The sequence below is a fragment of the Acanthaster planci genome, linkage group LG03, assembly GCF_054643075.1.
Source record: "Acanthaster planci isolate LZ-2023a linkage group LG03, COTS_SCS, whole genome shotgun sequence".
Classification (NCBI taxonomy): domain Eukaryota; kingdom Metazoa; phylum Echinodermata; class Asteroidea; order Valvatida; family Acanthasteridae; genus Acanthaster; species Acanthaster planci.
In genome coordinates this window covers 11,407,399-11,434,760 of record NC_141779.1, presented here as the reverse complement: position 1 = coordinate 11,434,760, position 27,362 = coordinate 11,407,399, and the positions used below count along the sequence as shown (strand labels likewise).

Here is a 27,362-nt window from a genome sequence, read left to right as displayed (position 1 = left end):
AAAAGAAAAATTCAGAGAATCCCTTCAACAATACAATCTGGTCATAGACCATGCCTTGACTGAGATCGTGAATACTATTGCCCAATTAAAATCATGACTTGTAGCTCATTCATCCTGCATTTACCAAAAGCAATCACGTTATTTTTAGATTAGAATGATTTGTGCCCTTAAAAAAAGACAATCGAGGGTGATTTTTTCTCTCACAAATATTTGAAAATTTATTTAATTGTTTAAAAAGTGCAATAAAAAGCGTGTTGCTGTTGGCCTTGAGAGAAACTCCCTTTTTTCAGATTATAACAACTCAAATTTATAAATGTAGTTTTCATCTCCCTACTTCATCTGTTGCTCCAAGTGATGACACGTCTGACGTCCAGGAGAACTGTGGTGTGACCGTAATGCAAACCAGTAATGAGGTTGACTGCAGGAAATGGGACAAGAAACACTTCTACTGTTACTGCGATGTATCCCAGGCCAAGCTCCCCCGTCATCTCCAGTCATGTCACAAGGAAGAAAGAGAAGTCATCGAGATCGCCGGTGAGCCTAACGCTGGTGTGCGTAAAAAACTTCTGTTGAAAATTCGCAATATAGGCAATCACGGGAACAATTGTCAGGTTCTTCGTGAAGGTCGTGATGTGCTCGTTGTCGGGTACAGGCCAAATTGCAAGGTATCTCCCGATGCATATGGACCATACGTACAGTATATTGTTACGGCTATTATGTGCGTACCGATTTGTTGCGACACGCGTGCCCTTTGAAGCCCGCACCCACTCCACAGACTGACAGCACCGGTAAGAGGGCTCGTGTGGGTGGACGGGTCGCTCACAAGAGTGATTTGTTGGAACCCCCTCCTGTTGGCGTGTCGTTCCAGTTACACCAGGTTCTTAGTCCAATGAAGAGAGATGATGTGGCTTTGGTAGTCAAGAATGACACGTTGATTGTTGAATTGGCCATGCGTGAATACATGAAACTAGATCAGCATGGCTACATCCGTAACAGGGTGCGTGAATTGGGTCGACTTGTCATACAACTCCGAAAGAACACCCAGCAACCAAATGCATCACTCGAATCATTTGTCCATCCACACCTTTCTGATATTGTGAAGGCCGTCCACGATATTGCCGGCTTCAGGGAAGACAAACAGTTGTGCAATGTTCCGTTACTAGCGTAGAAGATTGGTTATTCCGTCAAGAAGTGTGCACTCGTCTTGAAAGGAAGTGCCCTAGAGTCCGGCCAAAAACACGAAGCGGAGCGTGCGGAAGACTTTCTGCAGTTGTGTGAATTGAACTGGCGAGACCTTGTGTCCACACACGCACACAGAACGCTGTACCAAGGAAAACGCAACAAAGTCACCATTCTCCCGACGAATGCCGATGTAGTCCACCTGTCGTCGTTCCTTCGTGAAGCTGGCAACCGGGAACTTAACTCCTGCAGGGTGCTCGGGGCAAACAAATCAGGCCAGTTTGGCAGAAATTGAATGAGGTCAGTCTGTGCCACCTCATCATGTTCAACCGAAGAAGGCAGGGGGAGGTTTCAAAGATGAAACTTGAAGATTTCCACAAGCACAGCACCGCCAAACTGGAGGGGGAACGCCTGTTGAGTGATTTAGAGCGCCAGCTGTGCAAGATGTTCCGTGTTGTCGAAATAGTCGGCAAGAGAGGCAGAACTGTTGCCGTGCTCCTAAGCAATGAGGCAGTAGCGTGGTTAAGTGCCCTTGTCGCCAAGAGACATGAAGCTGGAGTAGCCCAAGACAACAACTTCTTGTTCGCACGGTGTTGTTATGGTGGGAGAGGCCACATACGAGGGAGTGACTGTTTAAGGGCATATGCAGATAAGGCTGGCCTTAAAAATGCATCCAGCATCCGGTCCACCCAACTCCGTAAACATGTAGCAACTGCATTGCAAATTCTTGCATTAAAGGAACATCAGCTTGAAACTCTAGCCAACTTCACGGGCCACGATCTGCGGGTACATCACGAATACTACCAGTTGCCAGATACTGTACAGCGGGTCACCAAACTGTCCAGACTTTTCCTGAGTTTGGAGAGGGGCAACCTGTCTTCCCAGCAGGGCAAATCCTTGGACGATCTGCATGTAACTGGAGGTGAGGGCACCTTGTACTCAAACCATGTTTCCCAATTTCAGAAGGCTTCACCAGTGAAGAGGACAGCAGCGACAATGGGGACAGCAGTGAAGACTTCTGCAATGAATCCGTCGAAAACGGTAAGATTTGGTCTGTCTGTCTGTCTGTCTGTCTGTCTGTCTGTCTGTCTGTCTGTCTGTCTGTCTGTCTGTCTGTCTGTCTGTCTGTCTGTCTGTCTGTCTGTCGGGCTGTCTGTTACTCTGTCGGGCTGTCTGTTACTCTGTCAGGCTGTCTGCTGAGCTGTTACCTACATTTCTAATGTCCTTTTCTTGCCTCTACATTAATAGGACAGCTTCCTGGTGTTGCTGCTGCATCTCGAACAAGGGAACCCTCTCCGCCATCGAGACGAGTGAAGCAGCGTCCCTGGACTACAGCGGAGAAGACAGACGTCCAAGAAGGCCTGCGCAAATTCTTCCAGTTGAGGAAAGTTCCTGGCAAGCTGGACAACGACGCAGCTTGCACTGTGGCACTGCAGACCTGTACTTGGAGAAACATCAAAGACTTTTGTCGTAACTCTATGAAGTTGTAGGCAAGTTAAGCTAGGATTAGCCACACCAGCCATTCTCTCGAGACATTATACCACATTGATGCTGAACCCTATAGTACTAGGCAAATAACGCACTCTATTTTTAGCGGCCAAAACAACCAAAAACTTGTGAGTGTTGTCCTTGGTGTTATAGGCTGCACTCACATGGACGACAAGTCCTCCGTCTGATAGTTTGGAAAGTATGCCCTCCATCTGCAGTGTCTACATGTGTACGTGTGTGGAGGCAGTGTTGTTAAAAAACCAGGTGTGTGAAGGTTGAAGTGCGCCTCCCTGCGCCGGAGGTTGGTTATGTCAACTTGCTGCCTCCTTGTGCGTAGTCGTGTGCATTCGAACTGAAATCTGCAGTTAAATTTCCTCCTTTTTCTCCCATTATTTAAATCAGTTGTGCTGGTGTACATAGACTGGAAGGTTTCTAGAGCTTCCTCAAGTTCGTGATTGTTTAGAAATTCTCGCATAAAATGTAGATTGGCAACTTTCTAAGATGGCGGCGTTCCTTGACAATTATATGGAGTTATAGTTGAGTTCAAGAACTGATTCCCTTTACAATTTAGATTTTTTGAGCTTTAGTCATGTTAGAATTCAGAATTTAGAATTTCAGTTACATTGGAATGCTGTTAATGAATGAGGTGAAATATGTACAAATTTTCAAAGTCAAGGGCAGAGCAACGAAAAGACTCAATACTTCTCTAACTAAATGGCCAAAGATCTAAATACCTTTTCCATTTGTTGTGTGGACTATTTAGGAACATATTTCTTTACAAAATTAGACTGTTGCAGCTTAGCTATGTCAGAATTGAAGGGAGGTCGAAATGCTGCAAATGCAATGAGGTGAAATATGTTTAAAAAATTCAAAGTTAAGGGTAGAGCAACGAAAAGTTAGTCTGCACCCTCAGAGGCAGACAACTTATGGAAGGTCACGGCGCTATCACAGAGGTAAAACTCTGATATCAAAATTCAGCCGCGTGGTCGGAAGTGCAAAAATTACCAGAATTGGGGCTGCGGAGCACGCGTTCGTTTTAGCTCGATTGCAAACTGTTTCAGTTATGGTCTAGCTTTGCTTGAGTCAGTCAGTGGAGACATCCCAGGCTTTACAAGCCACAGGATTTACGTACATTTCCAGCAGTTTCCAGCTGCTTCACTTGTTGAGCAAAAAGTCCGTTTGCAATCTAAGGGTTATAATAATGGGCAAGCAAGGTAGACCAAGAAAAATTGAAAAAAACAAATTGGAAAAACTACAGATCATATGCATGGTCTTTGCCTGTCTATAATTAAAAGTAAAAGCAGTGATGAATTTGTCATGATAAATAAGTTGGGCAAATGGAACAATTCGAAAGTTTCAAAAAAAGACTAATCTTGAACAGAATCAAAGTTTACATTGTAAACTAAACAAACTTAAAAACTACATTGAATTAAACTGTACTGAAACTACTCACAATATGTGAAAGAAAACAACTATTATAGAAATGAAGCCTCACCAATGACTTGAGCTGACAAAACCCCAGTCTGTCAGTCAGTCAGTCAATCAGTCAGTCAGTCAGTCAGTCAGTCAGTCAGTCAGTCAGTCAGTGGAACTATAGAAATGAAGCCTCACCAATGACTTGAGCTGACAAAACCCCAGTCTGTCAGTCAGTCAGTCAGTCAGTCAGTCAGTCAGTCAGTCAGTCAGTCAGTCAGTCAGTCAGTCAGTCAGTCAGTCAGTCAGTCAGTCAGTCAGTCAGTCAGTCAGTCAGTCAGTCAGTCAGTCAGTCAGTCAGTGGAACTATAGAAAAGGAAACGTTTCCCCCCTAAAATATCTGAAAAAGGAAGTGCAAGTTTTTATCCAACATCGTCTCTTTTTCGCGGAATTCTGGCTTCGTCTCGGCTATACCGGTCCTGTTAACACACGGAGAATGCTGCATATAATCGAGCATGAAAGATCTAAGATATTAGATATTAAATATTTGCAGTAGTTAAGGAAATATCTGCAAAAGGTAGTGCGAGATCTTGTGTGACTGCTTTATATTTTAACGCAGATGACACCAAAATTTCAAGATTTGGATAATTCTAAGATCGTTCATGCTTGACAATATGAAGCAATCTCTTAGCGAGTACAGGACCTGGTATACCGCAAAGGCAGAATTACGGAAAAATATAAAGCAATAAACTATCTAAAATATGGATATGAAACTGATATGAATAGATAGAGGAAACTGTGCCCTTTCAGGTGTCACCAAGATTGCAAGATTTAGGTAATTTTAGACCATTTATGCTGGAATAGGCATTCTCTGTGCGAGTGCAGAAGACGGTATACTGCAAAGTCAGACTTACGCAAAAATATTAAGCAGTCAGACAACAACTCGCACGCCCTTTTGCAGATATTTTCCTAACTACGGCAAATATGGATATGAAACTTATAGGAATGGAAATAGGAACATGTGCCCTTTCAGGTGACACCAAGATTCGAAGCTTCAGATAATTCTTAGACCTTTTATGCTCGAATATATGAAGCCTTCTTTTAGCGGGATAAGGACCGGTATAGCACACACGAGGCCAGAGTTCCGCAAAAACAGGAGGCAGTTGGAAAGGTACTCTCACTTTCTTTGGCAGCTATTTCCCTTACGACTGCAAATATGGATACGAAACTGGTATGAATAGAGGAACAAGTGCCCTTTCAGATGACTTCAAGATTATAAGATTCAGATTATTTTTACTCCTTTTATGCTCAAATATATGAAGCATTCTCTGTGCAGGATAAGGACCGGTATTGCGCGGACGAAGCCAGATTGACTAAAAAATGCGACACAGTTGGACAAATACTGGCATTTCCTTTTACAGATATTTCCCTAACTACTTCAAATATGGATATGAAACTTATACGAATAGATAGAGGAACATGTGGCCTTGCAGATGAAACCAAGATTGCAAGATTGAGATATTTCTTAGGGTTAGGGTTGGCGTTAGTACAGGTGTCCCCATTTGGTGACCCTGAATAACTTTTTATTCCCATGACCTTTGACCTTGAGCCGTTTAAGAAAGGTAGTGCAACTCTTCATCTACCTTGAGTTTAAGTTTACTGGTCACGGGTCAAAGGATCAGGGGGTATGACCTTTTCCCCGATGGCACTACCTTTTTGGTGACCACTTGAAAAATCACTAAAAATGACTCGGCATCCAGGTTCAGATATATTTTGCATCAAGGTCAAGAGCTATCTTTTGGGACAACAAAATTCCTGTTTTCCCTTTTTTTAAACTGACCGGAAATGACGTCATAACTTTGGTATGGTAGAAGATACAAGGTTGAGGTCTGAAAGAAAGTTGTTTGCCTCGAAGTTGCCTTTCAAATTTTGCCGGCTCCAACCCTGTGAGATGTTCCCTTGAGGCTGGGTATAGAGCAACGCCATAGTTTGTGTATTAATGCCTGGGGCCTTAACGCCATTTTTTCAAAGTATAACGTTTGTACACAACCAAAGGAAAGACTTAAATCGGCGATAACTGTTGAACCGAGGCTACAATGGGAACCAAATTTATACAAATGGAGTGGTGTCTGCTTGTAATTATGTACATAGAAGTATGACGTGTCGAATTTATTTGTTTAGCTGTTATAAAGGGTTTCTATGTGCTCACTTTTCGGACATGTACAGAACATACGGGCGTGTACAAAAGGCATGGGGATTTGCCTCAAAAGACAAAGTACCATTCGGGAAAATCGCTTTTTGACCATAATAAAATGACCAAGAGGCTGTAGTACATGTAAAGATAATGTTCTGTATTACCTTCTACGGTAAGCTCTACTTCATAAGTTGGGGTTAAAGGGGTTGAGGTAATCCCGACTGTGTGCTCCACTGTTCTTACCAACGGAAAAGATCTGTCAATCATACTCTGCCTTGTCTGGATGATAAGAGTCAAAGACATACAAAACCTCAACGAGGGCAAATCAGAAGCGGTAATATTTATCATCCTGTGCGAAGGGCTAAATTTGACCCACATTTCGGCTAACCAAGACCCAATACGTCGTCCAAGGGCCTAGCTCCATGGTTCCACATGTACAAACAGGCCCCGGGTAGGGTTAGGGGTTAAGGGTTTGGGGTTAGGGTTAGGTGTTACGGTTAGGGATTAGGGTTAGGGGTTAAGGTTAAGAGTTAGGGTTTTGGGCTTGGGGTAGGGTTAGGGGTTAGGGTGAGGGGTTATTGGTTAGGGTTAGGGATTAGGGTGAGGGGTTAGGGGTTAGGGGTTGAGGTTAGGGTTAAGGTTTTGGGTTTGGGGTTAGGGCTAGGGTTACTCAGTGGAACTATAGAAAAGGAAACTTTTCCCCAAAACTCACTCCTTGCAAGCAATGGTGTTGTCTCCTTGCACACCAACATTCACCAGGCGCAAGCCATTGAATCGGTATGCAAAGCCTACAACACAACAAACTTCGGCTACGCCATAACCAACCCCCCCCCATCCAACTACATCTGCATTCTCCTAGAACTTGTTTTAGGCTGCAACTATTTTCAGTTTGGAGGTAAATTCTTCAGAAAGAAAATTGGACGTGCAATGGGATCAGTAGCAAGTCCGGAAATTTGCGACATAGTTTTACACGAATTTGAGCCAGAAATAGGAGGCAGTTGGAAAAGAACTCGCACTTCCTTCGGCAGATATTCCCCTAACTACTGCAAATATGGATATAAAACTTATATTAATAGATAGGGGAACATGTAGCCTTTCAGGTGATACCTAGAGTTACATAATTTTCAGACTGTTAAAGGAGTTTATTTTAGACCGAAAAGTCTCCGATTTCTTGACAGGGGCTGGCTCCAAAAATGGAGCTGCGACCCCGTTTTTATTTATTTTTTGTTTATTTATTTTTAATTTTTCCATTTGAAAATTTTCACCGCCAACACTGAAATAGACTGGCCCCTTCACTATTTACAGTTTAAAAGCGTTTATTTACATCCATAAAGGCCAAAAGAGTCTCCGGTTCCTGCGGAGCGTGCGCGTTGCCGTAGACCTGCGCGTCTATCTGCAAAGCAAAAAAGTTTTTATTCGGTGTATAAGATGTCTGAAAGCTGCCAAACCTGCTTGGCCGACTGGAATCCTGCTTTTGCGTAATTTTAATGCATTTGAGATAAGGTGCGGTTGAGCAAAAGAGTCCCTCTAGCCCCATTCATTCATTTGGGCACTCTTTTTCGGACGACGTCATTTATGTATGATACATTTACACGAGGGAACCAGACAAACAAGGTGGTCTTATGTCCTAAGTGCACCCACAAGCTGAAAACGCTTCTCAACAGTTAATAGTGACGGGCCATTCTATTTCAGCGTTAGTAGCGGCGGTACGTAACTATGTACGTGTGCATATATATAAACAAGCGTACTTCATTTCTAGAAAAAAAGTTGGTCCCCCCACCCAAAAAACGGTCGAGTCGCAGCACCACTTTTGAAGCCAGTCCCTAACCAGAAACCAGAGACTTCCATTTCCATTGCTGCAATATTGCCCTGTACGATCTGTTCACCTTATATTGTAACTGAGTGAACTGAGAATCTGCGGGATGTACCGTACTACTATAGGGTGGGAAAACTTTCCCTCTGAGATTCGAGTCATGGATATTGTTTCTTTCCTTTTACTACGCAAGACGGCGGAACCGGCTTTTCTACTTTCTTATGCCATTCACCATGCGTAAAGGTGGATTTCGGTATATGTACGTTTTTTTGGGTAGCCTATGATGCGTTCATGTGTTTCACTTTCACGGACACAAAAATCGACTCCACTGCAACACACGTGGACGTTGTGTTGGCGCAAGTGTTAGGTGCATATGGAAATGCGGCTTAATGCTATTGAATCTGGCAGTTGCAAATTGTTTCGTATTGACGGCAAGTTTCACACACTGTCATTTCGGAGTAAAAGCCTGGATTACAAACAGCGGAGGGTAGTCGTGTATGGACTAGCCTTAAGTGCTCTTTTACCAGCTTTTATTTTTGTTATTTGAGTTAGCGTGAAAAATGAAGCTGGTGAAGAGCAAAGGTAGCTAGGCATCGTTCGTGCAATTGGGTAAATATCAGGAATATTAAGTTCACGTGGTGCAAAATGTAATTAGTAATACTGTTGAGTTCAGTTATTTTAAAAGAGGTAGAAATTGATAATGCGCGCACGGAAAACGCAAGCTGAGGTGGGCCAAGGCTTGTACGCAAACATTCAAGTGCCAACGCGCGCTATGAAGCACGTTTGGCACTTGAATAGAGCTTCATTATTAGTTCGTTTGCTAATTTTGGTTAGTAGTTCATATTGCAATTAAAACTTTAAATGAAATACACAGCTGCTTACAAACTGTAACGATTACAAGAGTAACGATTAGCTCGCATCTGCCAGTACGAGTCAGATCATGCAGCTTCTCGTTGCCCAGCCAGAACTCCCCAGTCAGATCGCCGAAACCCTCGGCGTACTCCTGCCAAGAGCGGTCGAAGCTAACGGAGCCGTTGATGCGTCGTTGAAACACCTGCGAGAAGAGGAGTTGCACGACAGTGCTGAAGAGTTGTGACAAAGTCATGAATACTTTTTTGGTGCGTTGAGATGCGAATGCTGATCATCAAATTGTCACAGAAGGTTCAGTTTGATAGGCTGCAAAGGGCTTAAAAGTTTACCCTCGTTGTTTATCGAATTCGTTGTCAGAAACCGATCGATACTCTTAAGCATTTCTCCTACAGGGAGAAAAATGCGAAATTTCAGGAATGAATGGATTACAGCCTTGCAAAACTTTTCCCTTTACTTTTGCCTTCTGCCACTAAGTTTTGCATTTCAATGAATAGGGTGTGTTCTTTCGGAAATTCTGACTCAGTGAGAGAAGACGCGTATTTGTGTTCTTGCCCTTCGTAAACAAAGAGTAAAACAACCAGCAAGCTTCAAAATATAGAATTTGTAAATATTGTTCACCGTTAGCAAGGTTGCAGGTGCTCCTCCTGCGTTTTGGGATACACACTGCAGTATTTCACCATTTATTAAAAAAAGCTTGGATAAAACCGTTCACCTGACTCAAAGTGAAGTTTATTGGATGGTGTCGAGGTGAAACCAAATAATCATGGCTAGATGCATCCACATTTGAATTAGGTGGAGGGGTGGCATGTCTTGACTCAGAATCAACCGATTCCTTCCTACAGTGGTCACGCTTTTTTTTACTTTATTGTAATTTTGACAATAATTACAGAGATATATATTTGGGGGGGGATTTTAAAAATCTCTTTCACAGAAGACAACTGAATTTACCCGCAACAACGAGAAAACCAAACAAGTAAAACAAAGCGTTGTTAAGGCATACTTTGAAGCTCGTTCCCTTCTAAAACTTGTTTATAGTAAATCTTTCTTTAATGGAAATTCGGCCCCTTGATTATTTTCTGCTTGAAAAATGACAGAATGTTATGTAACTATTTCAGTAAGGGAAAAATGCAAAATGTTATGAAATGTTCCCGAAATATTTCTTGAGCAAGTGATATGTAAGAGAATAAAAATCACCCTTTCTGATGCGAGGAAACTGGCTCTTATATAAAAATTGGAAGAGTTTGCCCAAACGACAGAGATAATGAAGGGTTATAAAAGCAATGCATTTCCCAAGAGACTATGTGCGTACCGGTGCTTTATCGTGCGCAACATAGGGAGCTTCATGTGAGCGCTCTCAGTAAGTTTTGTCCCCTCAACAAAATTTCAGCTCCAAGGACCCGCCTCTGAATTCTCAAGTGTCCCTCTGCAGACCTGACCTCGCGGATTTGAAGTCAAAATTCTCTCCAGTTTGTTCGTTGTGCAATAGAAATGCTCACGCAGTCCGTCATCAGAGATCTTTTGCAGGTCGCCTATGCCGACATAGACCATTCCTCGCCGTCTTGGGGGAGCGTAAGTATTGTGACCACCCAGTCTGACCTCGGCGCAGGTACACGGATCGCCCGGCGGAATGACGAATTTGGCCCTGCCTCTGTCACCAGGGTCCGGCTCCGTACCGAGAACACAGACTTTTGAAGAAACCGAAGTTGATGCTACGTTTAAAAAAAGGGATCAAACAGGTGTAACCCACCCAAACATACATTTCATAGAAAATTTGTGATGGCTGTATTATTTTTAGTGCTTATGGAGAAGAGGGAAAAAACGTCATTGGACTTATGCCATTAAAACCTAAAAGAAACGAGTGGGAAGGGGGGGCGGAATCCGCCCTACCTTGGATTCCCCTTGGTTGTGAGTCCGGTCTGTTTATATTTTTAATTAAAGACCCATAATTTACGACAGTCTTGTGTGCTTTGCCGTTTATGCCGGGCTCTAAATTAACATGAACTAAATTTGGCCTTCGAACATCAGCAAACGGCTAGAAAATGGAGAACTGTTTCACACAGCAGCATGCATACATTAAATTTCCTAGAGCAACTTGCAGCACAATTAAGACCAGAGCTTCTCTAGGGAACGATATAAGTACAGCTATAATGTAGGTTCATGTCGCGATACATTAACAACAAACAACAGACAACAATGACAGCAACGTCAATAATGCCAACAACAAGAAGCACCTCCTTGAGCATGGATAGAACGTTACTGATTCATGACTACGTTTAAAAAAACTTCTCGATAATGTTTATCTGTTGGACTGAGCAATCAACTTTGTCAATTAGTCGGTATATAAACACGCTAAGTTTTTCTGATGGAAAAGCTAAGCTAGTGATTTTTTCAACAAGCCCCAGGACTTCAATGGGTGTACAGTATTTATAAATATACGACTCAGTAAGGAAAGAAAATAAGTAAGGAAAGCAAAAATTTCATCTGATGAAAATGAACTGATATCCCACCACATTCAATAGCAGAAATCAGAATATTACATGCACTATTCAACATTATATGTTACTCATTCATAAAAAATGGCAACAAAGCATCCTTTCACTTTTCGTCCTTCACGACGTGTATTAAACTTGAAAAAAATGACATTTCCAAAAGCTCACATTTTGAAAAAGGCAGTGACTTTCAATTTTGTACACATCCTTTGTCACCCTTTTACAGCATAAAACCTTAGCCATACCAGTGTGTTTGTTTGTGCCATTGCTGCATTTTTCTGTCAAAACAGTAAATGGAGTGTTTCGTTATATTTTATGATACGTGCGAAATGATCGGCTGTCATTTATAATTCATTAACGCCGGAAATGCACACAAAGGAACAAAGCCATTAAATATCGTCTTACTTTCTTTCTTTCCTTTTTTTAACATTGTCAGCAATCAATCATAATTTCATAACTAGCTTAGCTGCTTCATGACATCAAAGCCATGAGCCAAAAAATGAAAATACGTTGTTGGCATTTTATGCAGGAACAGCGCGCAACAAACCCACTGAGAAATTGCATTTCACAAAATTTACTTCAATTGGCTGAATCTATGGAGAGTCATGGGAGTATGCCCCATCCCTTGTTTGTTTGAAATGCAAAACCAGAAGGTAATAATTTTCATTCTTCCCATAATGAACGTTACATAAGGAATTCCAATTTTTGTAGGCTCCCCGTAAAAGATCCCCCGAAAATATGGTCCAACATTTGCTCTTCAGTCGGTCACTGTTTAAATAAGAAACCTTTTGTAAATTAACTGCAAGAGCTGTTTACAATGCTTCAATTTTGTAAAATGAAAGGTTTAATTTGAATTTATAGGAGAAAACACTTCAAATGAGTTGATACCAATGTTCCCTCTGTTATCTATGTTGGGTACAGACCATTATCATGGGGCAAATATCTTGCTTTTCTGCGATTAAAACAATATAACCAAACTAAGACTAGAAGAAGAATAGTCTGTTTCCTTTAGTCAATATGTGACGTTGTATTCCGATTCTAACGTGTCCATGGGGAAGAAGATAAACACGGGTCGTCTTGGTAAAAGACTAAATAAAAACCTTTTAACACGAGGATTTAAGAGAGGTCTGACGTTGTGAACGAAAAAGAAAAACCGAGTGCGCAAACGCACCGCTCGGATGCTACTCGTGATAGCCAAAATTAATATTACGCTGTTCAATACATATACATGTTGTGAGATTTTTCAAATGTCATCAAGTGTTAGTTCAGGTGTCAGTGATGATTTGGTCAAAGTTATAAAGGTATCATTATCAAGTGACCTTGAAAATCGCTTCTCAGTGAATACAACGCTGACATTTGCAATCGTGTTTGAACATGGATCAAGAAAGTTAATCAATTCTTATTACTCTTAACAAGACTTTTTTCCTTTCCTTTAGCTTTCCTTCAGTAACCAAGTCCACTTTATAAAGAAGGCACAGTTATGTAGAGATCTCTTCGGATTGATCAACTAGAAAAGTAAAGTTGTTTTCAGGAAAAGATAAATTACTAAGAAGTCGAATTAAATACGTCACAGAAGCAAACATAATAAACTTTCGACTACAATAGATAAGTATTTTAGTAATAGAAAATGTATGCCTTTTTTTGCAATACTAAGCTTTGATCAAGGAAATTAATAGTTTGTTGTCTATAATTATGTTGGCGTATCGGTGTTTCTGCGGCATGGTTTCGATTCCCGTTTGGCGCGTGTATATTTCGGGCAAATTGTACAAGAAAAAGCAAGATAATTAGTCTATGTTGTTTTGTGCGTGTACAGTCACAAATGTTTTGCAGGAGTGCATCGTAGACGATGCACCATGTCATTTCTGAACTGTGCAAAAAGGAGGTGTTTTGTTAATGTGAAGGGCCCATTTTAGTATAGAAACAACTTACAGTGTCCATTATGCCGTTTTCATGCATAGCAACTAGGGAAATGTTTAATGATTAGTACTATCTAGTTTTTAGAAACTTTTGAGAAATGACAGGTACATCTTGGCAGTATTCTCTCTTGATTTCAAAAAGGGGCATACCTGACTATGTAATAATTACTTTTTGCAGTGACATTTTTGTAATTCCGCATTCCCATATTAAACTTATGGCCAACGAGGTACGGATTAACTAAAATGACAACATTAAGTTTCAGTCGGATCAAAATTAAATCTAACGTGGCTTACCGTGGGGGAAAACTGATCGGGCTTAGCACCTTTTGGGGCGACAATGGGTATACCAAATGTTTTACTGCGTTTACATCCATTGTATTCTCGGTGTTATTTTCTGTTGTTGAGATTCCAGCAACTAAGGCTTGTTCGTTTCTTATGAGTCTATGTCATCATTTTCCTGCTTGGGTTTTTCGGGCAGACCTGTCTGGCCAGTGACGGATCAACCATCCACAAAAAAAGCGGCGGTTGCAACGCATTTGTTGCAGCGTTGGGGTGACCCAAGAGGATATGGGATGTATCTTTTGTGAGAATTTCTCTTTGAAAATATTAAATTAGTCTTTAGTTGAAAGCAAACGAAATTTGTTGTTATAACAAATGAAAATGTTTTTCCATCAATGAAACATTCAATGTACATCTCACAGCTTTTATTCTGAGATCAGTGAGAAAAAATGCGGGACCCAACCCGGTTGGGATCGGTTGTCTTGTGGGTTCTGCGCCCAGGAAAATGAAAAAAAATATGGTGAGGAAAAAAAACCCAAAAGTTATGCGGTGTTGACCAAGCATTCAGGCGCACGGACTCCTGAAATTCGCTACAAATCGCAGTTACCGGCTTCCATATAGGACTCTTCTGGGTCTCGGGTTCCCGGCCCACCGCACTTCCTCCCTGCCCATCCATTTAACCCCCAAAAGGGTTCGAGCGACCATGCAAGGGAGGAACGAGACAGGCCCCTAAGCCCTGGCCGCCGAGTCGGCCATACGTCTCGAACCTGTACTAAGGCGCTCACCTGGACTTCGCGGACAGTCCCAGCAGAAGAGCTTACCCGGTAGGCTAAGGTACTGTTGGTATTTGACGGGGTGAATTACAGTCTCTTATAGCTACTGACTGACAGCAAGCGTTGGGAAAATAAAAATCCACCACTGGGATTCGAACCCACCGTCTATAACGATCTGATAACCTCGAGCTTAACCGCTCGGCCATTTCAGAGATAGTGCTCTTGGTGTTCATATCCGAGATAACATAATCATTAGCCTTACTGCACAGAATGTTGCTGTGTAAAGACTAAATGGTTAATTAAAACGTTACAATAGTGCACCACGTAGCACAAATACACATTCACACACACAATGGCCATCAACATTAAATGTTATCCCTGACATTTTCTCTTTACTATTTTTAAATAAACGCGCATCAGTATGGGCAAGACCCCGGACAACGTCAGTACACCTGTCTACACATCTAAACTCTTTCGTAGTTTGATGTGAATGACAAGCCATTTCTGCCAGGGGGCATTTTCTCTCGTTTTCTATACAAGCATAAAATGACAGCTGAATCAGGAAACCAATAGTTCTGCTAAATAATGTGTTTTGTGGTAGATCTGATGCGTGGTGTAGCCCTATAGGTCTTCAGACACATTGTCCAGTAAAGAGAACCTCTTTACAGCAAATTCCTTCTCTGTAAAGATGTGGTTAGACAAGAACTTTTCCCGTCATATTATAATTCATTTTCACTACTGTAGACCTAGAGTTGTCCTATTTTCAGTTGTTTGAAACGTTGATGTGAATACATCAGTGTGTTCTTTGTATTTAATACTTGCATTTTCTCATCAGTCACTTTTTTTTCCGTCAGTGTTACATTGAAGCTTTCTTCCGGGATAGCGCTACAGTTGCGCCATAAATATGGATATACTTGTTACCATGAAAACGCGAAAAAGGCAATGAATGATTGCAACTATCCTTTCGATAAAAACTTGCAAATTCAGAGTGTCAAGATGTAAATCGGATGAAGATGGAATTTGGGTTGTCAGTGAATATTCACACTTTTTATTTTATCAAATGATTACGTCATCCTTTATGCAATTTCATATATGTCAGTCTGAGTACAAGCCAGTGTTCGAGCATAGAGCATGTAGCTGTATGGTTTGAGCAAAGGTTTTGATTCTGAAGGCCAAGACTCTGACCCACAAACCTTCAGACCAAGGCCAAGGCTTAAACCTCAAGGTCAAGGCCCTGCCTGCAGTGTAAAGATAACAGCTGTCACATTATAACGGTTTGTGTCTTAAGTATCGTCGAATTGGCAGATATTTCCAATGCCAGCCTATTCATTTTTTTTACTACAGTAATATAAAATCTGTAATGACATAAGTACAACGGGCTTGCATAACGTGTGTTCAAGGTAAGAAGAGGGCGTGGAAAGTGAGACAATTCCCAATCAGCATAACATCAGTTCCCGAGAACAGTATTATCAGAGTCTTGAATGGTGATCAGAAGGATGGTGTTCTACAATCCTGGCCAAAATTATTGGGACACATATCAGTTGACATACACACATACACATGTAGTTACCCTCCCCAGGTCCCCCAATCCCCACCCAATGTTGTCATCTCGAGCTGGAGCGCAGGTCGCGCATCGACACCTAACATTGAGAGGGGGCCAGGGCCCAGTGGGATTTAGCCAGGATTGTAGGTTTCACCCAGGATGTTCATCTGGGGTTTCCTCCCACAACTAAAACTTTAACTCCATCTCTCTGCCTTTTTTTTTGTACAGGTTCCTTCAGGTTTGCGACCTACAGCGTCCACAGCGCTTTTTCGGAATCCTATACCAGAAATAATAAAGCATGGTCGCCCCTATTCCTTCTACTCAGATTTTTTTTCAGAATGAAACAAATAAAACCAGATTATGAGCTCCATCGTCATCATGAGTTTATAATTCTGTGCACATACAAAGGCATGGCGAACACACCTTGCGACCGTGAGGAGTAGTCTCAAATCCAAGAAAATGTCAGCAGCACGTGAGAGTACGCTTGGAATAGAATACGTCAACCTGTTAGATTTTCACATAATGAACATGTGTGATCAAAGGCGTACCGGTACGTACCAGCAGCGATGATAATTACTCCCATTGCAGATACCATCTTGGTGGGCTCCACAGGCATCACGTCAGCTAAGCCTCTAAAAGATTTAAGCACCAAGCGATTCAATTAAAAAAAATACAAAGTTGATGGAAATTGCAGTAATTTCAGACTTTCAACAAACCCAGTTCGTTTTCAGGAGAAAATCTGGGCCAACCTCCTCAGAATAACGACGTTTCTCTCCACGCTTTCTGCTTTGCCGTATCAGTTACAATCAATGCAGCGTAACGTAATTCAATGCAACTCCCAAATCTTACCCAAGTCCATAGACCTGTCGTCACCGCTTTTTGTCGAAGGGCGCCCCTTTTGATTTCAAAGATTCTCATTTCCGACCAACCCCTGTTGTGGTTCCAAACCAAATACAATAACCTTCTTCTTTTCAAGGCCACCGACCCTGTCTGCATCTTTTGACCATGAACATTAAAAACGAGACACCCTCCTTCCCGTTTTGTTGGGAAAAGGTGGACAATAGTATCCCATGTTACCAGCTGGCATGGGCGTAATTACCTGTACAGTGGCACACACTGCGTAAAACAGGGCACCAGTGATTCCATAGAGCAGGGAACAGAGCGATTCACATCCAACTTCTGGTTGACCTGTTATCAAGTTATTCATGTCCCTGGAGCTGTGCTTTCTTTGTTTTTACTTTATTTCTGTTACTTTACTTTATTTTCGAGCAAGAAGGTTCAAATTCGTAAACAATCAACAATGGGCAAACATGTTACATGTGCAGAATATACAAATCGGTGAATGAAAGCAACTCAGATTTACTCGTCCAACGTGTTTGCATAGGGCCGGTGTCCACGTTTAAAGCAATTTATTATGCAGATTAGGTACTACTGTAAAACCCATCCGACCAAGGTAGATCAAAGTCGTTTTGAAAGAAACGGAGTTTATGTGCTCATCCGAAATGCCAGGGAATGAATCGGCTAGTAGTAGACCAGTGTCGATGATAATTTCACCTCAGTGTTATTTAGTTGGTTTCGTTTTGCAACTTAATTTGAATTCCTGTCCCTAATAGATGGCTATGCGGGATGTAGATTTGGTATGGTTTAGTGTAATTTATACCAAAGGACTGAATTTTTACGTGCACATAACAGTCTTAAACTTAATGCAGAACATAGGAATAGCATACTCAAGTACATACAATGAATACACTCTTACTATTTCAGCAAACAAATCCTTCCCGAGGCCAAAACATGAGGCTCTATAGAATACTAGCGTTTCACAATAGTGCGCCTCCAAGAGTGTGCAACGTGTTGGCAAATCACAGTGCGCGAAATTTGTCTACCCAATGCGCGTTTAAAAAGGATGCTCTGAAAACTCGGACTGCACTGATTATGGTACGCAGTGTAGTATGGCATAGTAATGGTAGCTTGCATAGTTATGATTATGTCTTGAATCTCACACTTTTCACTGCGATGCTGTGAGTCGATAATGATATTCAACGATGTCTCGTTACCCTGACAATCATCTTTACACAAAACGCTTCTTATCCGTCCACCGGATGGCTAATAACCATGGGTCATTAATGATTGAGTTTTATCCAATATAGGCCTACAAACATCATTATATCGCAGTTGGGTATTAAAGGAACCGTGCAATGAATTTTTCTTAAAATCCTTTTTTGTGTGTTTGTCTACTCTTCTTCAATGTCTGAAGACTGTATGGAACCGTTTTTTTAGGCTACGAGAAATGAAAAGTGCATTTCTGAAACCTCCAAAAGTGACCAAGCACATGCAAACCAGTGAGGGCGCTTTTTTCCCGTGATGTAAGCCCAGGAAGACTCTTCTCAGTTTGCATGTTTTCATGTTCAAATTGTGATCTCGAAATTTACTGTGTGAAAACATTTCTGAGAAAAGAATGTTCACTGGCTTTATTGCCATAAACTTACATTACAAAAGTTGCATTTCAGACTCTTTCTGAAATGGTCATGTCACAGAAATAGCTATAGGATTGGTACGAAGATGCATACTGAAATTCTAACGTCCAAACTTCTCCCCAGATTGTTAGATTAACGAGATGAATTGAGAGCAGAAAGAGCAGTTTTTAGGTGAAGTTTGAGTTTTCTCTGATGTGATTTAGCATTGACTTTCGATTTCGTTTTAAATGGCCATTGTGAAAACTTTTCAGTTTGTTCCTTATTTGTGTTTCTACTACAAAGCGACCTAAGAGAATAAAAGGGGATAAGTTTCAGCAGCCTTCACATAACCCGACGTTAACTTACCGATTTGGATGGACGTTGTAGGAGCGCTGCACGCAGAGAGAGGGGAGGCAGCCGATACAGTCCGTCAGAGCCAATGATATTTTGACGGTCAACTTCAACGATGATCAGCCCCTAAAAAAATAATGGGCGACAAAGGCCTGCCGGCACATAGACCAGTGATTTCAGCCGGGAAAACAAAAACGCATTTTAACACACATCACTGGACCTCTTGAATTAGTCTGGACGTTAAATTTTCATTTCGGCCTTGCACACAGATGAACCAGGCAGGACTGTCTCCATGGCAAAATGCTACAACATAACAAAGGTTCTACATTCATGCTACGGGTGTACATATTACGGGCGAAAAGATGAATTGGCTCACATGTGCACACTCCAACTGCTTCGCCTACTGTTAAACATGCAATAACTCATATGGTTTGGTTCATTGGGAAACATAATAGGAGCTTCCAAAGGCTATATTCTATATCGAGCGATTTCTTTTCCATTACCCGGTTAGTGATGGCGTGCTTGTGAACACGAGGTACTTTTTGGAGATCACTCCTTTTTGGAAAAATCAGGGCCACAAAAGGAAAAAAATCCCACTCTCTTTGAAATGAAATTTAGAGGTACATGTAGTACTGTTTCCGAAATGCTAGCGCTTTCACTCGGCCATGAAAACAGAAACATCATGCAATGTTACGCCATTCATAATTGCGTGGACAATGAAAAGGCGTTCAGATGACTGTATAATACGATCCTTCTTCCCAGCGTTAACTTTTACTGACAAAGTGCAGTAAAAAAAAGGGATATGGCAGTAGTGTAAAAGTGCTCTTGTGCTTAATTATTTTACACAGTATCTATAGGCCATGAGAGCAATACGTTTTAGCTGTTTCAAATAAATTAACCGTACCGTATACGTGTGACATTTTGACAACGAAATCCTTTATTTCTTTTCCTCAAGTAAACAGAAAGTGGATCCTGGAGAGAAAAGAAAATCACAAGTTATGTGGTACCGACAAAGCATTCAGGCGAACGGACTCCTGGTACTTTTTGCAAAGTGTAGCAGTTATCGTCAAATTTACTTCGCTTTCGCGATCTGCTGCAGAATAAACCAGCTTTATTATTCGAGATGATTTCTCCACAGAAAAATTACAGTGGCACGAGAAAGTTAAACGATTAGGCACTGTTTTATCTTGCATTCAAAGTGGTTTTTTTTAAATTCCAAACACTTAGTATGTGTAAGTTTAATTCCACGTTCATTGCTAAATCACTGCTACACACAATTAAAGTATCTCTAACTGTCCATAGGTCAATATTGCGTCTAAGTACGTTGCTTGTCCTGATGGAATAGACGTCTCACTTTATTTTTTGTGTGTGAAAAAAGAAACCATAGCCTTTTTGAGAGGATTGAATTATTCCTATGGGAGTTTTTCAAACCTCGACTTGATCGTTTCGGTTCCATGTTTTAGGATGCCGAATTTGGAGATTTCTGGGTCTTCAAAATCCAATCTTTTTCCTGTGAACTCCTAGCCACAAGAGGGAGCACTACACTTCCCATTCTGTGTATTATAAGCACCTTAGATGAGAGTCATTTTCTTTGAGTAGGACCTACAAATTTCATCACCATCCTGCGCGGGTTTAGCATGGCTTCTTTCTTTCTGCAACATTGAAATCCGAATTCTACAGACCTTTCTTTTGTGTGCTAACATTAAAATTGGGGCTTAGCATGGGTTCTTTCTTTCTGCAACATTGAAATCCTAATTCTACAGACCTTTCTTTTGTGTGCTAAAATTAACATTTTGGAGTAGGCGACAAAAGCTGCAATGAATTTATCTGTTCATTTTTTAACACTTTGTGACGACATGCCACAATCTGCCTGAGCAGAAGCACCCCCTCATTGATTGACGGGGAGTGTTCATTTTGTTGGCAGCGATAAGTCTGCAACGCTTGCGTTTCTTTGTCGTTCGTAAACCAACGATGTGTACTTTCCACCAAGGGACGGAAGGAGCCTTCATTGTGGGGAAATTGCGCCCTCTCTTGGTCCAACTCAGGACCCATTTTGCTAGCCATGCACCAACTGGCAAAAACGGCAAATTTGACGTGGAAAAATGGGCCTGGACTCATGCTGACCAGCAACACACACAGGCAAGTTGAAACACCCAGTACTACTAGTCAGTGCAATATAACCATCCACGTACACTGTACACACACACGTATACATGTAGACACTGCAGATGGAGGGCATTCTTTCCAAACTATCAGACGGAGGACTTCTCGTCCATATGAGTGCAGCCTATAACACTGAGGACAACACTCACAAGTTTTGGGTTGTTTTGGCCACTAAAAATAGAGTGCGTTATTGGCCTAGTACTATAGGGTTCAGCATCAATGTGATATAATGTCTCGAGAGAATGGCTGGTGTGGCGTATCCTAGCTTAACTTGCCTACAACTTCATAGTGTTACGACAAAAGTCTTTGATGTTTCTCCAAGTACAGGTCTGCAGTGCCACAGTGCAAGCTGCTTCGATGTCCAGCTTGCCAGGAACTTTCCTCAACTGGAAGAATTTGCGCAGGCCTTCTTGGACGTCTGTCTTCTCCGCTGTAGTCCAGGGACGCCGCTTCACTCGTCTCGATGGTGGAGAGGGTTCCCTTGTTCGAGATGCAGCAGCAACACCAGGAAGCTGTCCTATTAATATAGAGGCAAGAAAAGGACATTAGAAATGTAGGTGACAGCCCAGCAGACAGTCCGACAGAGTAACAGACAGCCCGACAGAGTAACAGACAGCCCAACAGACAGACAGACAGACAGACAGACCGACAGACAGACCAAATCTTACTGTTTTCGACGGATTCATCGCAGGAGTCTTCACTGCTGTCACTGCTGTCCCCACTGGTGAAGCCTTCTGAGCTGAGAGTAAACCCCAAATTGAGATCAATCAGTTAAAGCGCACATACATGCACGGGTGTCTGGCAGTCTCTGCTTGGCGTTGAGATATGGGGGGAGGGGAATGGCCGGCCAAAATGGGACATTATTTTGGGAGTTCTTGACGCAAGATACATTTATGGGGGTGATTTTTGGTCCCCGTCTTTCTTTGTACTGGTCTGTTCTTCCGGGGGGGGGGTTTGAATAGGAAGAGAGGTATTCTTTCCGGCCGAGTATGATGCCCTACAAAATGGGAGTCTGGGTTCGGTTGACTTGGTTCGAAGCCAAGCGTTGGGTAGACGGAACATGAGACACATGGTTTGAGTACAAGGTGCCCTTACCTCCAGTTACCTGCAGATCGTCCAAGGATTTGCCCTGCTGGGAAGACAGGTTGCCCCTCTCCAAACTCAGGAAAAGTCTGGACAGTTTGGTGACCCGCTGTACAGTATCTGGCAACTGGTAGTATTTGCGATGTACCCGCAGATCGTTGCCCGTGAAGTTGGCTAGAGTTTCAAGCTGATGTTCCTTTAATGCAAGAATTTGCAATGCAGTTGCTACATGTTTACGCAGTTTGGCGGACCGGATGCTGGATGCATTTTTAAGGCCAGCCTTATCTGCATATGCCCTTAAACAGTCACTCCCTCGTATGTGGCCTCTCCCACCATAACAACACCGTGCAAACAAGAAGTTGTTGTCTTGGGCTACTCCAGCTTCATGTCTCTTGCCGACAAGGGCACTCAACCACACTACTGCCTCATTGCTTAGGAGCAAGGGAACAGTTATGCCTCTCTTGCCGACTATTTTGGCAACACGAAACATCTTGCACAGCTGGCGCTCTAAATCACTCAACAGGCATTCCCCCTCCAGTTTGGCGTTGCTGTGCTTGTGGAAATCTTCAAGTTTCATCTTTGAAACCTCCCCCTGTTTGTCTTCCCTGAAGCCGGCAATATCGTGGACGGCCTTCACAATATCAGAAAGGTGGTGTGGATGGACAAATGATTCGAGTGATGCATTTTGTTGCTGGGTGTTCTTTCGGAGTTGTATGACGAGTCGACCCAATTCACGCACCCTGTTACGGATGTAGCCATGCTGATCTACATCATGCCCTAGTTTCATGTATTCACGCTTGGCCAATTCAACAATCAACATGTCATTCTTGACTACCAAAGCCAAATCATCTCTCTTCATTGGACTAAGAACCTGGTGTAACTGGAACGACACACCAACAGGAGGGGGTTTCAACAAATCACTCTTGTGAGCGACCCGTCCACCAACACGAGCCCTCTTACCGGTGCTGTCAGTCTGTGGAGTGGGTGCGGGCTTCAAAGGGCACACGTGTCGCCACAAATCGGTACGCACATAATAGCCGTAACAATATACTGTACGTATGGTCCATATGCATCGGGAGATACCTTGCAATTTGGCCTGTACCCGACAACGAGCACACCACGACCTTCACGAAAAACCTGACATTTGTGCCCGTGATTGCCTATATTGCGAATTTTCAACAGAAGTTTCTTACGCACACCAGCGTTGGGCTCACCGGTGATCTCGATGACTTCTCTTTCTTCCTTGTGACATGACTGGAGATGACGGGGGAGCTTGGCCTGGGGTAAAAGCAGAAGTGTTTCTTGTCCCATTTCCTGCAGCCAACCTCATTACTGGTTTGCATTACAGTTACACCACAGTTCTCCTGGATGTCAGACGTGTCATCACTTGGAGCAACAGATTAAGTAGGCATACTGCTGAAACCGGTAGACGAATCAGCCATACTGTCCAAACTCTCCACTTACGGTGAACAGGCCAGCTGGCAAGAAAACAAATTGAACATTATTTTCATTAAACCGCTTGTCTTCTTTTAATTTGGTATGGACTGGTCGTGGTGGTGGGGGGCAGGTATCAGGGCACCCAAAACCCCACCCCGAACTAAAATTTTAAACACAATTAGGCCTAGAACCACCTTATACGGACAACAGAAAAGTCTTCACTTGCGGCTGGACAAATGTGTTGAAGGAACCTGTTCAACTTGATTATGTGATTGAGCTCTTCGGACTGCATACGTATACCTATTCCACTGGCACATTCACTCAAGCAGCGGTGCAAGATCTACATTAGCCCAGTATCGACAAAATGGGGGGGGGTTGATATCAGCCACACTTTAACCACGCTCTAACTAGTAGCATGGTACTATAGCCAGCACTGTATTTAATGATGTAGTAAACCGTACCAAGATAGGGTCTGGTCATGCTCAACATCCTACTTCAAATTAAATCGTTTTTACTCACCACATTTTCCACTAGAAGACACCTACATCTCAGAACGGCTACAGAAGTCCACAGGGGTGATGGCAAGGTGACGCTATGATGCTTTTGGACAGTTTGGAGGCTTTTATATTTGTTGGGGGTTATGTGTCCCCTGCACTTGGCGACGTTTATTGTGCTCACCAATGCGGATCGAACAGTGTAGCAAGAGAGCTAGGGAGGGCGCTATTCCATCCAGGGATGCGCCGAAACTGTCCTTTCGAGCGGGTGATTTTAAACACCCGGCGTGTTAAATGCGTACACTGAGGACGGCTTCCATATGCCTTGAAATTTCGCTGACCCTCATAAATGCTGACTGCGGCCTCAAATTTCACCTTATTGCGAACTGAGGACGTCCTCGATTTACAATCCGACCTCGATTCGTGGCTGTGTTAATACATAGAAGAGCTCCGTCTGCACCTTTCACAAGTACTACATGTACACACACACAGTCCAACACCGGTCATTAGAGCTCACTGTGTGTTAACCCAGTGAGCTCTACTGGCCAGCCAGGCGGAGCCACCGGTGTCTGTTCACCCAGCAGAGTCCAACACCCACTATTGTAACCAAGATGCTAACCTGATAGTACCAGCTCAGCCAAAATTAAACACCATCAGCCTGGACATATTGTACTATATCTAGCATAGTCCAACACCATGTGCTTACGGTATGGTACTAAACCAGCCAAAACCTAGCAAAACTTGCTGTTGGAGTTTGATGGGCTATGAGCAGTTAGGTGCTACTGGAAAATGCTACATTGCACTTGAAATGAAAATACTTCTAGAACTGAACCAATGGTACAGTGCACTCTCATAAACACCATTGTTATAACAATATACTGTTACAAAGAAAAGATTTTGAGAATCCCACTTTCTTGAATCTTATATGTTCTTTGTTTTTCTACTCTTTGTAATAAAGTCCTAGTTACAACAGCTTTGTCATAAGGAGAGTCAACTGTACATACCGCGCCATTATTGGTGTCACTTAAAATTATAATGGCTCAACAAAGATATCCAGCATCTTTCAAAAGCTCAATATTCTTCATTATGTCCCCACAAAAGTCATTTCAGAAAGGTTATTTCACTCTTTGCCATTAGCATGATTAATTGTTAGATATTAGTATCAGTTACATGTACAAGAAATCAGACCCCCCCAAAAAAATAATTTACAATATTTGATATGAAAAGACTCATATTACCTACCTCTGTACAAGTTATGATTTAACTCCGGAAGTTGAAGCGCCTCTTCTGCATGCCAACCATCGCTTTAGCTGCAGCACTGTTGCTGACAAAGGGTCTGTTTCAAACTGTGCACCTGGAATATCATCCTCCGTTGAAGATGATGCATGATTGTGTTACACATTGGCACAATTCTGCACATTCTGTTAGTAGGGAGATGAAAACTACATTTATAAATTTGAGTTGTTATAATCTGAAAAAAGTCAGTTTCTCCCAAGGCTAACAGCAACACGCTGTTTATTGCACTTTTTCAACAATTAAATAAATTTTTGTGAGAGAAAAAATCACCCTTGATTGTCTTTTTTTAAGGGCACAAATTATTCTAAGCTAAAAATAACGTGATTGTTTTTGGTCAATGCAGGATGAATGAGCTACAAGTCATGAGTTTGATTGGGCAATAGTATTCACAATCTCAGTCAAGGCATGGTCTATGACCAGATTGTATTGTTGAAGGGATTCCCTGAATTTTCCTTTTCTGTCATGCAATACTTCAAAGTTTGTGAATACATGTATCGTCATCCCAAATCTATAATGCAACACTGTGAAAAGAGGATGACTTGAGCTGGAGTATGAAATAATATGGTAACATATTGTTTTGCAGGTACATATTGTTTTCCAGGTTCTGCATAAAATGTATTGCTTGCTTGTCATCCAAACCCATAATGCATTGCAAAACAACAAAAGGTTTATTATAGGTAGGGGAATGACTAAATGAGCAAGAGCGCTGTTTATTTGGAAACTCATTTTCTTAAATAGTCTTTTTGCGTGCAGTTCTATTTTCAATTTTTTTTTGAAATTTGAAGTAAAGCCTGCATTTGATTCATTGAACTAAGGCACAAATAAGAACAAAGATTTTACAAAAACATAAATGTTAAGCTTTCAGTTAAAATCCACACTCATTTTTGTGTACAAAAAACTTACAGTTTGCTGTGCATTACACGTGTACAAAACACATCTCAAAACATCCCCACTTCAAACAGATTTTTTTTGCTTTGCAGAGTCCGACAGAATCCAAATTTATATCAAAATATTTCTTACGACATTCTCTTCAAGATAACATCAGTAGAGTGATGTAGGCCTTATAATAGGGAAGGTAATATTCAAATATTTATTAATTTATGGTGCGGAGTGGTACTAGTAAGTACTAGGCCTAAGCCTTGGATGGTTTCTACAAAAAACATAGCCTTGCCAAGCCGTGCACATAGTGCAGCTTACAAAAGAAGAGAGGGACTGCAAAAATAACCACGACTTTTGTCAGGGTAGGCCTGGGCTATATTCTGAAGTGTCTCATGAAGTTGTTGCATTAGGCCTATATTTGACCAAACTATTTAGAGATACTCACCAAAGTTTCATGCACAAAATACTACAAATGGAATCATCCAGCTTTTAGCGAACGAGGCCTGTTCCCCCTTGGGGTAGATGTCAAGTGCCAAGGATAGCCAGCTGTATGTACATGTGCATGTAGTGGAGGTCGCACAAAAACTTCCCTTCCTATCCTTGACAACATAACCCCCGGAAGTGAAAAAATCGGTTTTTGACAGCGTCCCCAGCGTTCATAGATTGGGGCACAACAAAAAGCAAAAGGCGACGGACGACGGCAGATATGGAATTCCATACGATGGGCCTTTTGCACCGACTAAGAAAAGTACCATAGGCCTACATACACCATGCCAAAACGTTAGCAAGTCCTGAAAACAAAAAGTGGTTTTCAACATACCTGCATCAGTTGACCATCTTTTGAGTTGTTTTTGTGGGAAAATGGTACCATATGATGTCCCACGCTTCACCAATGACGTCCTTTTTTGTGCTGAAAATCAAAGATTGTATAGCGCAGCGCTATACAATCTTTGATGAAAATCGTGAAGTTTCACAAAACTTCGAACGCAGCATGATCACGCGGGCCGCACGGACACGAGTAACACATGTACAGCGCGCTCAATTGGAAAAGGCCAGTAGCGCTAACAAGATGAGACTACTTGAGATTCAAGCTTCGTCAGAGCATTGGTCCAAGTCACTACACACAACGTACACGGAGCAGTGACTTGGAGGTCAAGTAGTACGAGAACCGCGCTCTCGTCGACGTCGCTTCACTTGGCAAGTTTGTGATACCTTGGCGTTAACACCCTTCTACCTTTAATTTTTTTTT

The 27,362-nt window shown here is 42.1% G+C and overlaps 4 protein-coding genes across 17 annotated transcripts in view; 2 read left to right on the top strand and 2 right to left on the bottom strand.

Moving 5' to 3' along the window:
• LOC147799642 (uncharacterized) overlaps nucleotides 1–27,362 on the bottom strand; it is a 564,475-nt gene that overhangs the window by 128,626 nt on the left and 408,487 nt on the right. The window lies entirely within an intron of this gene.
• LOC147799647 (uncharacterized) overlaps nucleotides 1–27,362 on the top strand; it is a 291,172-nt gene that overhangs the window by 14,051 nt on the left and 249,759 nt on the right. The gene's annotated exons all lie outside the window — the stretch shown is intronic.
• Nucleotides 854–2,790, top strand: LOC147799651 (uncharacterized). Of its 2 annotated transcripts, none has more exons than XM_087135157.1 (3): nucleotides 854–2,101; nucleotides 2,146–2,220; nucleotides 2,428–2,790. In XM_087135157.1, exons 1-3 carry the CDS (start codon nucleotides 1,501–1,503, stop codon nucleotides 2,667–2,669), a joined length of 918 nt encoding a protein of 305 aa, XP_086991283.1. In that variant the 5' UTR covers nucleotides 854–1,500; the 3' UTR covers nucleotides 2,670–2,790. The 2 variants fall into 2 exon arrangements, with proteins under 2 accessions (XP_086991283.1, XP_086991282.1); XM_087135156.1 differs by having other exon boundaries at nucleotides 2,143–2,220.
• Nucleotides 19,676–24,512, bottom strand: LOC110982047 (uncharacterized). The gene is made up of 4 exons (XM_087135018.1): nucleotides 23,964–24,512; nucleotides 22,020–23,485; nucleotides 21,593–21,663; nucleotides 19,676–21,441 (listed from the first exon to the last, which is right to left on the bottom strand). The coding sequence occupies exons 2-4, from the start codon at nucleotides 22,864–22,866 to the stop codon at nucleotides 21,376–21,378; spliced, it is 984 nt and encodes a 327-aa protein (XP_086991144.1). The 5' UTR covers nucleotides 22,867–23,485; nucleotides 23,964–24,512; the 3' UTR covers nucleotides 19,676–21,375.

Coding starts and splice junctions, on each gene's coding strand:
- LOC147799651 (XM_087135156.1), top strand. CDS start 1,501: ATGTTCAACCGAAGAAGGCAGGGGGAGGTTTCAAAGATGAAACTTGAA. Junction 2,102..2,142: donor CGATCTGCATGTAACTGGAG/GTGAGGGCACCT, acceptor TCCCAATTTCAG/AAGGCTTCACCAGTGAAGAG. Junction 2,221..2,427: donor CAATGAATCCGTCGAAAACG/GTAAGATTTGGT, acceptor CTACATTAATAG/GACAGCTTCCTGGTGTTGCT.
- LOC110982047 (XM_087135018.1), bottom strand. CDS start 22,866: ATGAAGAGAGATGATTTGGCTTTGGTAGTCAAGAATGACATGTTGATT. Junction 21,664..22,019: donor CGATCTGCAGGTAACTGGAG/GTAAGGGCACCT, acceptor GTTTACTCTCAG/CTCAGAAGGCTTCACCAGTG. Junction 21,442..21,592: donor CGATGAATCCGTCGAAAACA/GTAAGATTTGGT, acceptor CTATATTAATAG/GACAGCTTCCTGGTGTTGCT.